Below are 15,429 nucleotides of genomic sequence, written 5' to 3' on the forward strand. Positions count from 1 at the left end.
ACTTATTATTTTTTGTCTTTTGGATAAAAGCATTTTAACTGGGGTGAGATGATAACACATTTTCATTTTATTTGCATTTTCTTGATGATTGTTTATGTTGAGAATTTTTCCATATACCTTTTGCCCAGTTAGGATTTTGAATAGTCTATGATATTTTTCAAATTTTCTACACCTAATCTCAAGCAAAGTATTTGGTAAAATTAGCTTGTTACCTGTGTTTAAATTTCGTTAATAATTTCATTTGCTTTCAATAACAGATTACTAATGTACCGGTGTTACACACTGTTAATGAGGAACAATTTTGGGATTAGAACGCTAGTCTTCAACTATTAGTAGATATTTTAGTTTTATGTTGCCAGATTAAAAATTTATGATCATGGAAGTTTTTCTTGAAAGTGGATAGTGGTCACTAGAATATCAGATTTTATAAAATGTTAAATATATACAAAATGGAGTTTTTGAAACTGTATTTCAAAATCATTAAATAGCCATAATGTTCCCTTCTGTCTCAATATAAAAATACCTTCTTTGGGACTTTTCTAGCATAGAATTATCAAATCAGCATCTAAAGTAACACAATTAATGTTATTCAGGTATTGCCAGTGGATAGTGTAGCTGCATGAGTTTCTCTCAAGAACAATTTTATACAAAACTCCCCCTTGAAAGTAAAATATTTATTTTTTTCTCATGTGTTATAAGAATCAAGAGATATTTATTGCCAGTGAGCAAGTTTTGAAAGATCAGCTCTCACTAATACCGGTGAGTTGAAAGAACATTGGCTTCTAAATATCATTATGAAATTGGGGAAAAAAATCGCTTCTTTCTCTCTACCTTTAAGATTCACCTCAGTCCTATGGGAAGTGGTAGACTGACTCTTTAAAAAATAATCATTTTGAATATGTTTTCTGTTTATACTATCTTTTAAAGCATGTTTTTATCAAATATTTATTTGAAAACCCATCCAAATAAAGGTAATAGAAAACAAATCTATGCATATTCTCCATTTTCAATAGTAGCAGTTTTAAAGCACATTTACAACATGAAATTTTTGTCACAAGATTATCTTGTGGTTTATATCAGATTGCTTTTCCACTGTGGAAAATGATACATTATGACTGTGTTAACCAGCCTTGTTCTGACTAGTTCAGTTATGCTCAAATACTGTCTAGAAAAGTTTCTTTCCCAGTCTTTAATTATAAAGATGGTACTAAATTAAGATATTAAAATAATTTGGAGATTATATGAACAGAAAATAAAATGGTTTTTGATGATTAAGTACACTTTGATTCTGGGGGGTAAAATTTGTAAGTATTGTGGGAACCCTGAAGGTATATCCACTATCTTTTGTATGTAAATATTTCAGTGAGCTGTTGTACTGCTTGGTACATTGTGGCATTTAATCCTTGTTCACCTGAGTATGAAGGTCATACTTTGTGATGAGCAACTACATTTTTAAGATTTAAGCATTTAATAACTGTATTTTATTGTTGCTCTCTAAATAATATACTTGCTGATGTTTACAAAAGAGATTTATTGTGATTTAGCATAGAAACGCAAGAATTTTAATATATTTGGGAGAGGAAGCTTTATTTCTCCAGTCTACCTAAACTAAATGTGTTTTAAGAATATATACTCATAATTTTTTGTTTTCTACTTTTGTTACTTATATTATGAATTAATTTATTTTGGTTTCACTGCATGTGGATTCCTGCAAAGAGGAATAGGATACATTATAAGTATCTACATTTGTGAGAAATTATGAAGAAATAAGGAATAATGATGTTATATCCTTTTTTCTTTATTATCTGCTCTGTTATACATTTCTTAATATGTTTTTGATAAAGAAAATTATGGAAAATGATATAGGAGAAAGTATTTCTGTCATTTAGAAAACTTAGGTAGGGTCTAACACATTCAGTTAGGTCCTGAGCTTCTCTGAATCAAGTTGAGAAGTGTGTGTGTGTGTGTGTGTGTGTGTGTGTGTGTAAAATCTTTGGTAATATACTGTTTCTGGCCTTAACTCCTTGTATACAAAAGTTATTTTTAAATTTATATAAACCTGCTCTCTCATTTAAGAATCTCAAATTCAACAAATCTTGAGTGTCAGTCCATAACATTTATTAAGAAAATTTTCTTATTTTCAACCCCAATTATATGTAATAACAAAGTTTAATTCTCCTTTTCTTACATGATTTATTTTTAATTATTAGCATTCCTACTTCATTGCCCCTGATGTAACTGGACTCCCAACAATACCTGAGAGTGTAAGTTTTCTGGTTTTTACTTTTACTACTTGTATTATAAGTTTTATTTATTTTGGTCTCATTGTTTATGGATTCCTGTAAAGAGAAATAAAATACATTGTAACTGACTATTTATGAGAAATAATGAAGAGATAAACAATAAGGGTGTCCTATCCTTTTCTTCTTTATGTATCTGCCCTGTTATATCTTTCTTAATATATTGTTGATAAAGAAAATTGGGGAAAATGGTCTGAGGAATAGTTAGGTAGGGTCGTACACATTCTGATAGGTTCCACTTCCCTGTGTAAAACTGAGGAGGTATCTCAGGAGATGGTTTCTACTGGGGGAAAAGCAATACTAGCCATGGGAAGTGCCTTCACAAAAATGATTACTTTAATGAACTGACCATTGTGTTTTAGATTTCTTATCTATGACTGTTCAAATCTAAGTGTCCTATACTTGATTTAATGGCTTAACTTCAAGTAATATGTATTTCATGAAGCTTGAAGAGTATTATAAAAATTATAAAAATTAATTTTACATTATACTTAGAGTTCCAATTATAACCATAGTAGAACCAACCAAAACTTTTTTTAGTACAGGTGAATGCTGGGATACCCTATTTAAAAGAATTTGTCAGACAAGCTCTATCAAAAGACTTAGCATTAAGTTGCTCTTATTGCGGGTCTGAGATATAGACTCTCAGAGCCAGTCACAGACAGTGGGTTCTTGACGGCTACACATTGCAGGCAGGACACCCTCTGATGTTTTCCTCTTGAAAAACTGACCATACCTTTGGCTTATATGATTGCGGCCCCTTCACAACATGGTTTCTAATACAAAGTTAAAGTAACTCCCCCTTCTACCTTCTATCCTCTTCACCTTTCTCTTACATTTACCAACAGACAACTAAGAACTTCAATTAACAAATGTCATGGACTTTTAAAGACAATTACTTTGAAAGTTTAGAGAAATAAATATTCTAATGAAAAACTGCCACCAAGAATAAAAGTTTTAAAAATGTCCACTAAGATACTTTATTTTGTAAAATATCTTGTTTAGGGGGTAAAAAAAGCAAGGACAGAAATATCAAGCAGCATTCTTTGTTGAGAAATAATTCCCTATCTAAATATGATCTATCTTTAAAATCATGGGAAAATATTAATACTTAATGCTGTAAAAGTAATTTTGCATATGTAGTAGTTGAAGTGGAAGGTGAAGTGGGCCTTAATTAGAAAAAACAGAGAATGAAGCTGTCCCCATCAATTCAGCTTCACTCACTGATAGTTATAGTCTCTACTGATATGCTCTGCTCTGATTACTAGTTTGTCCTGATAAAGTTACTGTATTTTCAAAATTGAAAAAAAAAACAGGATATCTTCTTACCCAACTAAGTTTTATTCTTCCAGGTCATAGTTCACCTGGTAGTACAGTTTCAATTTATTATCATATCTTACTCAGTTTCTTCAATACTTTATTGCTTTCTGATATGCTTAAATTTGATTATAGAAAGCTAAAAATTAGTAACTTAAAGGAGGGGATCTGAAAATCAATGTAATTCATCCAAATTTTGTTCTTATGTAGGAGACATCTTACCAAGAGTGTTAAATCAAGGAATTGATTTAGAATATCACCAAATTACATTTGGTTATAGTGGTATAAAGCAAGCCTGACATGTGGTATAAACAAAGGATTTTCTTTAATAAAGAACCAAAGGACTTTTTATAAATCCACCTTATCCTTTGGGTGTCTTGTGTATAGCACATAGTATCAGACAATGATTTTTGCCTGCAGAGTCAATGACAAACATGAAAAGACTCAGAATTCTGGAGTAGTGGTTTCTCAAACATCAGTGTATGTGAAAATCACCACAAGTATATGTTTGAAAAGCAGTTTCTTGGGACCATACTCTGAAGATAATTCAGTAGTCTAGGTGGGGGCCAAGGAAATCAGCTTCTTTTCAAATACTTGGTATGGGGGGAGGGAGGCTGGGAAATATGCGACCCTCTGATCACCCTCTGAGAAACACTTTTGTGGAGAGGGTTATGCTTCCAATAATAATGGAATATTGCATGCTTCATGTGGCAGCAGAATAGTATTAAATTTAATTATTTTAATGAATGCCACTTTTAATAACAGCATCCTTTGAACTTTAAGACTTTTTGGTAAATGTATAAAATGTTTTTCTTCATGTTCACCATAAGCTATAACTTGAAAATTATTTTTCACTTGTACAGAGAAATCTTACAGAATATTTTGTTGCTGTGGATGTGAACAATATGCTGCAACTGTATGCCAGTATGCTGCACGAAAGGCGCATCATTATTACCTCTAGCAAATTAAGCACTGTAAGTACTTCACACTTTCCTTTTAAGTACCATGTATTGAGTGTTTCACAAAAAGACCTAAAAACCTCTGCAGATTTAGAAATGTGTTATGTGTACTTATAAGACAATATCTACATACTTTTTTATATATGGTTTTAATCTGGCTCTTGAAGTACAAAAGTCTGATTTATAGAAGGCCTTCTCAGATGCATTAAATCAGGTTAATTATTTTTTCTTATCAGGAGATGAGAGTTTTTTTCCCCTTTTTAACTCTCCACAGTTCATTTTAGTGCCTTCTACCACATAAAGAATTCTTAAGAGCTATTATGAGATCTTTATTATTCACTTATGGCTTTTTCCATTGGAGCTACTTGAAAGAAATCAAGGGGCCATGATAATAGCTGCTACCCTAACCTGGTAATAGGTAGATTCATCTTTGTTGCCAAGTAGTGGTTTGGGAGTAGATTCTATAATAGTTCAGGTTTGGAGGAGCTCTTCAGACTGATAATAACTTAAAAGTCAAAGTAGCATTTTTTTTTATAAATCACAGGTTTTATGACACTCACTAAAATGTTCTTTTGGAAGGTCTTCATTACTGTGGTAAAGGCTGTGAGAATACAAGGATTTTTCTTGGGTCATAGAAAAAAATTTCAAATGTATTTTACTAAATTTCATAATTTATTCTCCATTAAGCATAAAAATGTTACTTTCAACTTTTTAGTTTTTAACACAAACTCAGTTTTGAGTAATCTTTGAGACATTCAAACTGCATGAGTTTGCTTTTCCACATATTTATTTACTTGATTAAAAAATAAAACCATAGTTTTAATATTTTATTTTCCTAGAGTATAAATAAAAACTTTATAATGTGTTAGCACTTTAAAGTAGAATAAAGGTTAGGATTTCTTTATTTCTTTAGGATATCTGTTTAATAGTGAGCAAGGTATTCAGAGAAGTTAATTGTCATCCTAAGGCCAAGCAACTAATTAGAGATAAGTAATGTGAAACTAGGTCTCCTAATTCTATCTTGGCTTATTTCCATTACCTTGCATTTGAAAAAGTAAAATTTTGAGAATTTAAATATTTAACATTGATGAATTCACTTCCCCCCAAATTGAAAATACATTGTACATATTGAAAAATAGACGAATTTAAAGGAGCAAATGTGAAAAAGTGATGAGGTAGTATCAGAGAGTATTAGTCAGTAACATAAGTCATATTTTTCTTACATATCTTTAAGACATTATGAGATATTCAGTCTGAATCACTTGGTACTTTTATGTATTAATCAGCTTTTTGTTGCTATGGTCCAAAGACCCAAAAAAAAACAACTATGAGGAGGAAAAGTTTATTTTGGCTCACAGTTTCAGAGGTTCAGTCCTGATTGGCTGATTCCATAGTGCTGGGCCTGAGGTAAGGCAGAACATCATGGCAGAAGGGCATGGCAGAGGAAAAATGGTCAATTCATGAAGCCAGGAGGGAGAAGGAGAAGGGAAAGGAGATGGAGAGAGAGAGAGAGAGAGAGAGAGAGAGAGAGAGAGAGAGAGAGAGCGCGCACACACACACGCTAACTTGGGAACAAGAAATCAGGGATAATATCATTCCCAAGAGCGTACTTGCAGTGACCTACTTCCTCCACCCATGCCCTACCTGTCTACAGTTACCACCCATGCATCCATTCAAATTATTAACCCATCAAATGGATTAATCCACTGACTAAGTTACAGCTCTCTTAATCTAATCTTTTAAATTCTGAATATTCCTTTGTAGGTTCACACTTGAGCATTCAGGGGTTACCTCTATCCAAACTATAACATTTTTATATATTTGCTTTTCTACTGTTTTTAACTTATGATTAAAACAAAACCATTGTTTCTCTGTTCAGATCTTCCTCCTTAATTTTTAAACATAATATTTTTAATATTATAAAGGATATTTTTATATTTTTTTAAGATTAAAAGAATTGTATAAATTGTTGTATAGGCCTACTTTTATAGGAACTAATTTGTATTAGAATGAATTCATGCAACAAACATTTATTAGGCATATAGTATGCATCAGGCATTTTCCTACATACTAAGAATTCAACAGAAAACAAAACAAAGTTGAAGCAATTTTAGTGCTTATATCCAACTGTCATGAAACAGATAAACAAATAAACAAATAAATAGCTATCATGTCATACAATACTGAGTACCAAGGGTTAAATGATAAAGTGAGTGCGTATAGAGGGGAGAAGGCAAGGGCCAGGTTTCAGTTTTACATAAAGTAGTTGTGGAAGGGAAGGCGTCTCTAGTGATTTACAATTGAGGTAGAGATCTAAGGAAAATGAGGGAGTGAGCTATGTGAATGGAGTGTAAGCTGCTCTTTTAGAACATAGTAGGAATAAATCTGAATATGTGTTTTTGAAAAATGTTTATATTTTAATTTTTATCCCTCTCTTAGAGGATGGGTAACCTTTCTGACTTGGTTTCTTCAAGAATAATTGCAATCTTAATCTCATAGGGTTGCTATAAGGATTAATGGACACATATGCATATTTGAAGTGCTTAGAATTGTGTCTGTGTAGGATAAATGTTCAATGATTATTAACTATAGTTTTATAATACCTAGATCTGTAGGTTTAGAGCAAAAATTAACATGCCTATCCTTTAATTTAATATTTTACTAAAAACATTATTTTAAAGGTTAGTATTACATAGGGAGTTGTTTCCTATGTTCAAGGTCAACTTAATATCAGCAGTTTATGACAGTTCTTGAAAACTTTTCGGTGATGTCGCCTGTAAGTTACCAGCTCTGTTTTAGATCACTCTGTGGGGCAGTTGAGCTGATAAAATAAACATAATTCAAATTCCCTTTTATGATCTTCTTATCCTTGTAATGTGGGGGAAGCTGCTTTACTTAAATCTATCTTGACCAATTCTCTGATATACATAGTATTTATAAATATATGTGCTATAAATTCCATACATAGTAAAATTTAAGATCAAGGACTAATATCATAATGTAAATTAGTGATAAAGTAGTTTTTAAAAAGAATTTAATTAAATCTCTGGAACATCCAAAGAATTATCACTAAAGAATTGACTTGATTTTAAGATTTTTGCTTTCTTATGTTTTTTATACCATAGAGACTGTAACCTACTTAATATTAGTACAAAAATTGTTTCACCCCTTGATCATCTTTTAAATATATATAGCCAAAATCTTACTTACTATAAGAACCCATATAAGTTAAAGTGTCAACTTTCACAGTTCTATTGTTTTATCTATTTTGTTTGCCTTGGTTATTTATTCTTGAGAATCATAATTTTTTTCTGGTTGTGATACAGTGATATTTGTCAAACTTATATCTTGCTGTAATTTTTTTCATGGCAATAAAGTGGTAGGGAATCAACTTACTTAAGGGGCCTTTTCTTCAGGTGCTATTTGCAATTAAGGATGATTATTTATAAGTTTTATAAAGATAAAATTTAAAATAAAAATATTTAGTTTTGAGACATATATGCAAAAATATCATGACTATTATTATGTCTTAAAAATTTTTACAGGTTTTCCTCTCATTTATTCAAGTGTGTATGGTTAGGATTCATTATTATATTTTTACATGTTAAAGTTTAATAAACAGGGGCATAATCAATTTTGTTTTTATTCTTTCATTTATACATTAACAAGTACACATGGAATGTTTTTCAGTAATCCTGAACAAGAACATTGATTTTATGCATGCTGTAGGCAGGCCTTAGATGTTTAAGCCCCAAGTGAATCTTGGTAAACTAGCAGAACATTGTATCAGAGTTTCATGTATTCAAAGCAAAGGAATAAATCATGGTATTACAAGGTTGTATCAGTTGACTTATTGCTGTTTTGTGACCATAGGTAGGGAGGACTGCTGTTTAAAGTCATGTCATCCGTTCTCAAATCAGTCAGGCATGAAGCCTTGTCATATGCCTCTATAATTGTACCTCACCAGACTTTCTCTAACTAGTCAGCTGGGGCTGTGCATTTTGTCTCAAACACCCGGCTGGCCAGCATCTGACAGGAGTTTTCTCATCATCCTGTCAGTAATATGTTAACTAGAGTGTATCTTTGTGGCCTGTAAAAGCAGGTGGAAGGGATGCTTCTCTTTAAAGCAGATGTCTAAGTGTTAGCTACTATTTTGACCAATATTTAGTTGGTAAATATTGCCATCTTAAAGTCTGTAATCATGTTAGTTACAGAGATTTGATTGTGCAGTGCATTTTATTTCTACAGTATTTAGAGCAAGCAATATGCTGTGAGTGTTGGAATTGCATTAATAAACTGTAATTTCTTCCTTTGTTATAGTTGCCCCCAGGCATTTAAGCATATGCTTTTCTCTCCGTTTCTTATTAATTCCATCAAGGGCATACACAAAAGGAAATCTTGTGATCCCCAGAAAATCAGCTCTTAAAATGTATATTTTATATGTTTAGTTTGACTAAAGGGGAGTCCAGATGATTTTAACCTCTTCATCTGGATTATACATATTCTCGAGTTGTCTATTAATGGTACCACCTGTATCAGTATTTAATCTGAAACCTGAAGCACAGAGATTCTTCCTGGAGTTTAAGAATTGAACAGTTGGTAAAAGAACAAAGAGTATACAGGCCTACTTCCCCCTTAAGGTTATTGAAGAATGCGTTTGACTTTGTGTTCTTGAGACTTTAAGGAGTGGTGCAGTTAAAAATTATCATCAGGATCTTTCAGGGAAAGATATTCTAGGAACAATTTTTAGATTGTTAATTCTATCCAGAGTCCATAGCAACCAGTTACATCAGTTGAAACTCTAGGTAACGATTCTGCTTATTATTGTATTGTCTGATATGTACACTGTTGTTGTGAATATTGTTTTAGGGCTGACTGAAGTGTGGAAATGGGTATGTTGAGGTCATCATGAAATGCCTTGTAGGAAGGGATGTGTGGAAGTTAGTTGGTGGGGGTCTCTAAGGAAGACTAGTGTTTCTAACTTGCAGTTCTCTTGGAGCTAAAAGCTCTGTTTTTCATGGAAATATGTTTCTGGCTTGGAGTTTTAGTCCATTTGTCTTCTAAAAGTGAACAACTGACTTCTAAGTCACAAAGCACAATTTTTAGTAAAACAATTATGGAATTGTCTCAGAGGTATTAAATTGTTGCTCCTCTAGGTTCTGTAAGTTTTGTTCCCATAACTCTAATCACCAGAGTGATCTTGGACAATTTCAGCTGACTGAAGAATTTTCTATAAAGAACAATGACTTAATTTTGTGCTGTTAATGATTATCAACATTAACTAAGAGAAAAATTATATGTATTGTTTTGTTTCTTTGATAAAAATGTGGAAGACAGGATATTTCTTTTAAAAGGTATCTTCTATGTTTATATATTCTTACATACCATGGATACTTTTCATTTTGCAGTTCTGCAAGTTTTTTTGTCTTCTGATGAGCAATCTTAGGTTTTGAGCTACAATATAACTCATCATGGGTATTTCAGTCAACATTGCCAAATGCAGCTCACCATTTTTTCCCTTCATCTCTTTCTCTTACTATACAGTGATAATTTTGGGACCTTTTTCTCTCTTCTGTCTTCCCCACCTAAGTCCTATAGATTATACTTTTAAAACTTTCTTCTCTGATTCCTATTCTCCATTACAGCTGTCTATTATCTTAGTTCAGGCAACTATCACTTTCCATAATTATCTTTTTAGATCATATATACTGGATGCTAACATTACCTCAATTTGACAATGATGATAGGCATAATTATGGTCTATATGTGACACTGCATACTATCAGCTATTTACCCTTATGAGAATTTCTTTTAACCAACATAATTATCACTAACTGTGTAATAAGTACTGTTGTTATCCACAGTAGACAGGCAAGGATGAGGATTTTGAAATTTATAGAGTAAGCTATCCAAGCTCCGAACATGGCTAAGTCAGTTCTGACTGTAAAATGTGTATTTTCAACCTTTATGTAATTTTGCCTTTTTCAATGACTGTCTAATAAAACCAAATGCATATTTACCTTATACCCCTGTATTGCATCCCTCTCCATAACAAACTTCAATTTGTCTTTGCCAGTTTAGTTAACTATCCCTCAATATCCCACATTGCTACCTTTCTCCCATTTTTAATACTGCTTTTTTAGTACTAGCACTTACCTTCCATTTGTATCTCCCATTTTATCACCTTTTAGATTAATTCTATTTGTAGTTACTTAATATTTCAGAATAAAAACACTCCTATTTATTTAAAACTACTTAATCTGGCATTAAAAACTGTTATCTGACCCTGGACTTTTCTCCTAAATTCTTTCACTATTTGCTTATAGTCTACTACAATCTCAAGATAATAAACACTGCAGTGCAGATTTCTTATCAGATTCAGTCACTGCAGTATATCAAGTTCTTAGGACAGTGAAGACATATAACTGACTTTTAACAAAAAAATTTTTGGGTGAATGAATAAAATGGCAGTTTTTGCCTTTTCTCAAGTGTATTTCAAATGCTCCATGCTTTTGAATTTTTTTCAAAATCCTATTTGCTTTATAGAAGCCTAGCACTTCTGAGTAACTCCTATAACACCTTTTATCCATGAGTTCATAGCTTTTTCAAATTAAAATCATTAGTGAATTTGTTGATCTCTTTTATTAGACCTTAATCTTTTCAAAAGTTATAAACAATGGTTTTTAGGTTGGAGACTAATTTTCATGAAGGTTTGGACTTTTGTTTTTATAGAACAGATTTACATTTATGCTTTTTACTGAGAATTTTCAATTTTAAAGATTTGTGTTTATCTGTTTTCTGTAGGGAATTTCAATTTAAGGTCTATGCTAAAATCAGAATGCCTCAGGAGAAGAAGTTATCAGTGCATGTTGCACTTTTTTTCAGTTCCATGAGTTTCTATGGCAATACTGATACAGAACTTGTTTTGACATTTTTTTTTTTGGTCTTCTTATAGTACGAAGCATACAGTTTACTGCTCTTTCCCTATGGAAAGTTCATTTATTTATTCATTGAATCTTCCTAGTTATGGATCACTGAACTCATGCCAGGTAGCATTCTACAAGTAAGATGCTGAAGTATCAGCCTGTGCATCATTCTGGGTTTAATCAGGAGACAGAGACTACACAGTAATTTGAACATAGAAAGTTTAGTATAAAGAATTAAAAACTATTATAATGTGGGATTTAGTGATGAGGGATGTGCTGGTAAGAAATGAAGATAACTCTAAATGAATATAGGAATAACAGATCTAAAGAAGTTTCCTGCTTTAAGACTGAGAAATAGCACCCAAGAAATAGCACCTGAGATCCAGAGGCCCTGATGGAGTGTGCTTAGCCATGCCTCATTAGATAGTAGATAGTTTCTATGGTGACATACTGGCAGAATTTGCAAAAAACCTGTCCTTTGGGGTGCCAGGGAGACCCATCCACAGGGAGATGCCATGTTTTGAAACTTTACTGGAATGTCACATGAGGGATGCTGGAGAAGCTGTTCATAGATCTAAGTGAAAACTGTTCACAGTATATGTCTCACTTCCCTAACAAAGCAACCAAGGAAAGCTGCTGTCATTCAGGAAAGGGAAAAGTGTAGAATGCCATGCAGAGGGCTATTCTTTACCAAATATTTAGTATCTGCTTTATAAGGAGACAGGCTTACTATCATTTGCTACCTGTAAAACTTAGACTGTGTGTGTGTGTGTGTGTGTGTGTGTGCGTGCACTATATACACACAGCTCCATATATGTATTTATAGGTAAATGTATATACTTGCATATATATGATATACATGTTAAATGTACACATATGTACATCAAACATATATAAGGGAATTTTCTAACGTTTTAATGTTAATATATGTAATTATATAATTATTCATTCTTAAATGTGATTTATAAATTATTAGATTTATTAACTCCATTTATAAAGATTTGGAAGTTCCTTTGGAATTATTTGCCTTTGTGATTATTTTCTTTTCAGTTCCTTGTGGCTTCCAGTCAGTTTTGTTTTGTTTCTGGCAAGAGATATTTTAAATTGTAGTTTTGGGATATGTATAATGGTTAAAAAGTAGCTTCAGACAGTTGTATTTTATTTATTGGTTATTTGAAATGTTGTTTGCAAATGTGATAGTAATATGATTATATTAATATTACCTTCTAAAATCAGAGATTTTTATTTCTGAATGCTCAGTCAACATACCAGGTGACTTCATGTAAGCCATTTAATTTCTTATACTGCAACCTTTCTTATCTAAAACATGAAGAAATTGAATAAGTATATAGTCTAGGTAATTGAGAGGAGAGAAGATGGTGGATTTGAGGAATGTCGTAGTGTTAGACTTATTAATTTTGGTGAAAAAGTAGATGGGCCTCCTGTAGGAGAAACAAAACAAAAACAAAACAAAACAAAAATCAGTTCTACTGAACTGATTATAAATAGGAGCTAGAAATAACTTATGTAGGTATAAAGAAAAGTCATATAGGAGAGGGAATGTGATGGCATTGGCATTTATGTGTACTGTGAGAGCTACAGAAATACAATGAGATGAATTGCAGGTAACAGTAATGGCTATAGAAAGGTTTGTTTGTTTTGTTCATTACCCTGTCTCCAGCACCAGTAATATTTGGTGCCTCACTTACTAACTGTGTGATAGTTAGCAATTGGTATACCCTTGCCTCAATTTCTCTATTTCTGAAATTAATGAAATAATGAATATGTGAAGGAAGAAAGCAAACAAGGAAAACTTCAAATCATTTGGCTAGAATAAACCAGTGATTATTAGAACTTTCCAAAGGACTTGTGTATAATGGAAAGAGGTTAAAATGAATTTTAAGGAATGAAGTATCAGAGTTGACCATCTACTATGTTCTGAATATTCCACCCCTCCAATTCTTATGTTGAAATGTAGTTGCCAGTACGATAGTGTTAAGAGATGGGACTGTTGGAAATAATTAAATTGAGGGCAGAGCCTTCATGAATGGGACTTAGTGACCTTATAAAAGTGGTACAAGAAGGCTCTTTGGCTCTTCCTACTATGTGAGGATGCAGCAACAAAATGTCATTAATGGAGCAGAAAAGGAGTCCTCACTGGACAGTGAATCTGCCAGCACCTTGATCTTGGACTTCCCAGCCTCTAGAACTAAGATAAATAAACTTCTATTATATAAATAACCTAGTTTCAGGTATATTATGAAAGCAGACTAAATGGACTAAAGTACCATCTAATAGAATAAAGAAAAATAATGAAATATAAAATAACTTTTGTTTAAAAAGGTATTTAAAAATTTTTAAATTTTGTAAAAAATCACCATACTGTCTTCCAAAGTGGCTGTGCTATTTTGCATTCCCACCAGAAATGAATGAGAGTTACTGTTGGTCCATATTCTCACCAGCATTTGGTGTTGTCAGTGTTTGGGGTTTGGGCTATTCTAATGGTGTATAGTGGTATCTCATTGATTTACTTTGTATTTCCCTGATTACATATGACCTGTGGTAACTTTTCATATCATTGTTTGTCATCTGTATGTCTTATTTGATGAGATGTGTCTTAAGGTCTTTAGCCTATTTTTTAATTTGGTGGTTTTCTTACTACTGACTTTTAAGAGTACTTTGTGTATACTTAGGATAATATCCTTTATTAGATATATCTTCTGCAAGTGTTTTCTCTGAGTCTGTGCCTTCTTATTTTGTTATATTGATTGTGTCTTTCACTGAAATTTCATTTAATGAGATACAGCTTATCTATTCTTTCTTTGATGGAACATGCCTTTGGTGTCACATAACTAAAAAGTCAAGCCCTAGGTCATATCGACTTTTCTTAAATGTGCTGGATTTTTAAAAGATTTTTTTATTGGTGTATTACAATTATGCATAATAATGGCATTCATTGTGATACATTATGCATGTATGTTATCTTGTTGCAGTTTATAGTTTTGCATTTTACATCTGTGATCCATTTTGAATTATATTTTTGTGAAGGATATAAGGTGTATATCTAAATTCTTTTTTTGGTGTGTGTGAATATCTAGTTTTTCTTGTCAACACCATTTGTTGACAAGACTGTCTTTTCTCTATTGTCTTTGCTTCTTTGATTTTATTTACATGGGTGTATTTCTGAGCTCTCTGTTCTGTTTCATTGGTCTACTTACTTGTCCTTTTTTTCCCCAAACACAACACTGTCTTAATTGCTATAGTTTTGTAGTAAGTTTTGAAGTCAGATAGTTGTCTGTCCTCCAACTCTGTTCTTCAGAATTGTTTTGGCTATCCTGGGTTCTTTGCCTTTCCATATAAACTCTAGAATCAGCTTGTATGTATCCACAGAATTACTTGCTGGAATTTTGATTTGTATTACATTGAGTTTATAGATGAATTTGGGAAGAAGTGACATCTGAAATATTGAGTCTTTCTATCCATGAACATTTACTCTCTCTTCTTTGACTTGGTTCTTTTTTTTTTTTTAATAAGAGTTTTACAGTTTTTCTTGCATAGTTCTTGTACCTATTTTGTTATCTTTATACGCAAAAGAGTTCACACAGGATTTAATGATAGTACCATGGTAGATGCATGTCATTATAAATTTGTCCATACCCATAGACAGAAATTTAATTACTTAATAACTACATATAAACAGATTAAATTGTATAAGAGAGAATTCAAATGTAAACTATGGACTTGCTATTAATGATGTGTCACTATAGCAGTGTGCCACCTGGTGAGGAGTATTGATAAAGGGAAAGATATGCATGAATGAGAGTAGGGGAGTATATGGTCAATCTCTGTACATTTTGCTCAGTTTTTCTGTGAACCTAAACAGTTCTAAAAATTAAGTTCACCACCAAATACTAACCTTTTCACTGT

General features: G+C 32.2%; 1 protein-coding gene across 2 annotated transcripts in view; it reads left to right on the top strand.

Moving 5' to 3' along the window:
* Dennd1b (DENN domain containing 1B) overlaps window positions 1-15,429 on the top strand; it is a 238,633-nt gene that overhangs the window by 113,503 nt on the left and 109,701 nt on the right. Inside the window, exons 8-10 of one of the 2 annotated variants that reach the window (XM_047520713.1) lie at window positions 700-759; window positions 2,211-2,264; window positions 4,481-4,591. In XM_047520713.1, coding sequence (XP_047376669.1) covers window positions 700-759; window positions 2,211-2,264; window positions 4,481-4,591 — 225 coding nt within the window. The remainder of the gene's footprint in view (window positions 1-699; window positions 760-2,210; window positions 2,265-4,480; window positions 4,592-15,429) is intronic. The other variant, XM_047520714.1, reaches the window with a different exon arrangement.

This window comes from Sciurus carolinensis, chromosome 12 (assembly GCF_902686445.1).
Source record: "Sciurus carolinensis chromosome 12, mSciCar1.2, whole genome shotgun sequence".
NCBI classification, from domain to species: domain Eukaryota; kingdom Metazoa; phylum Chordata; class Mammalia; order Rodentia; family Sciuridae; genus Sciurus; species Sciurus carolinensis.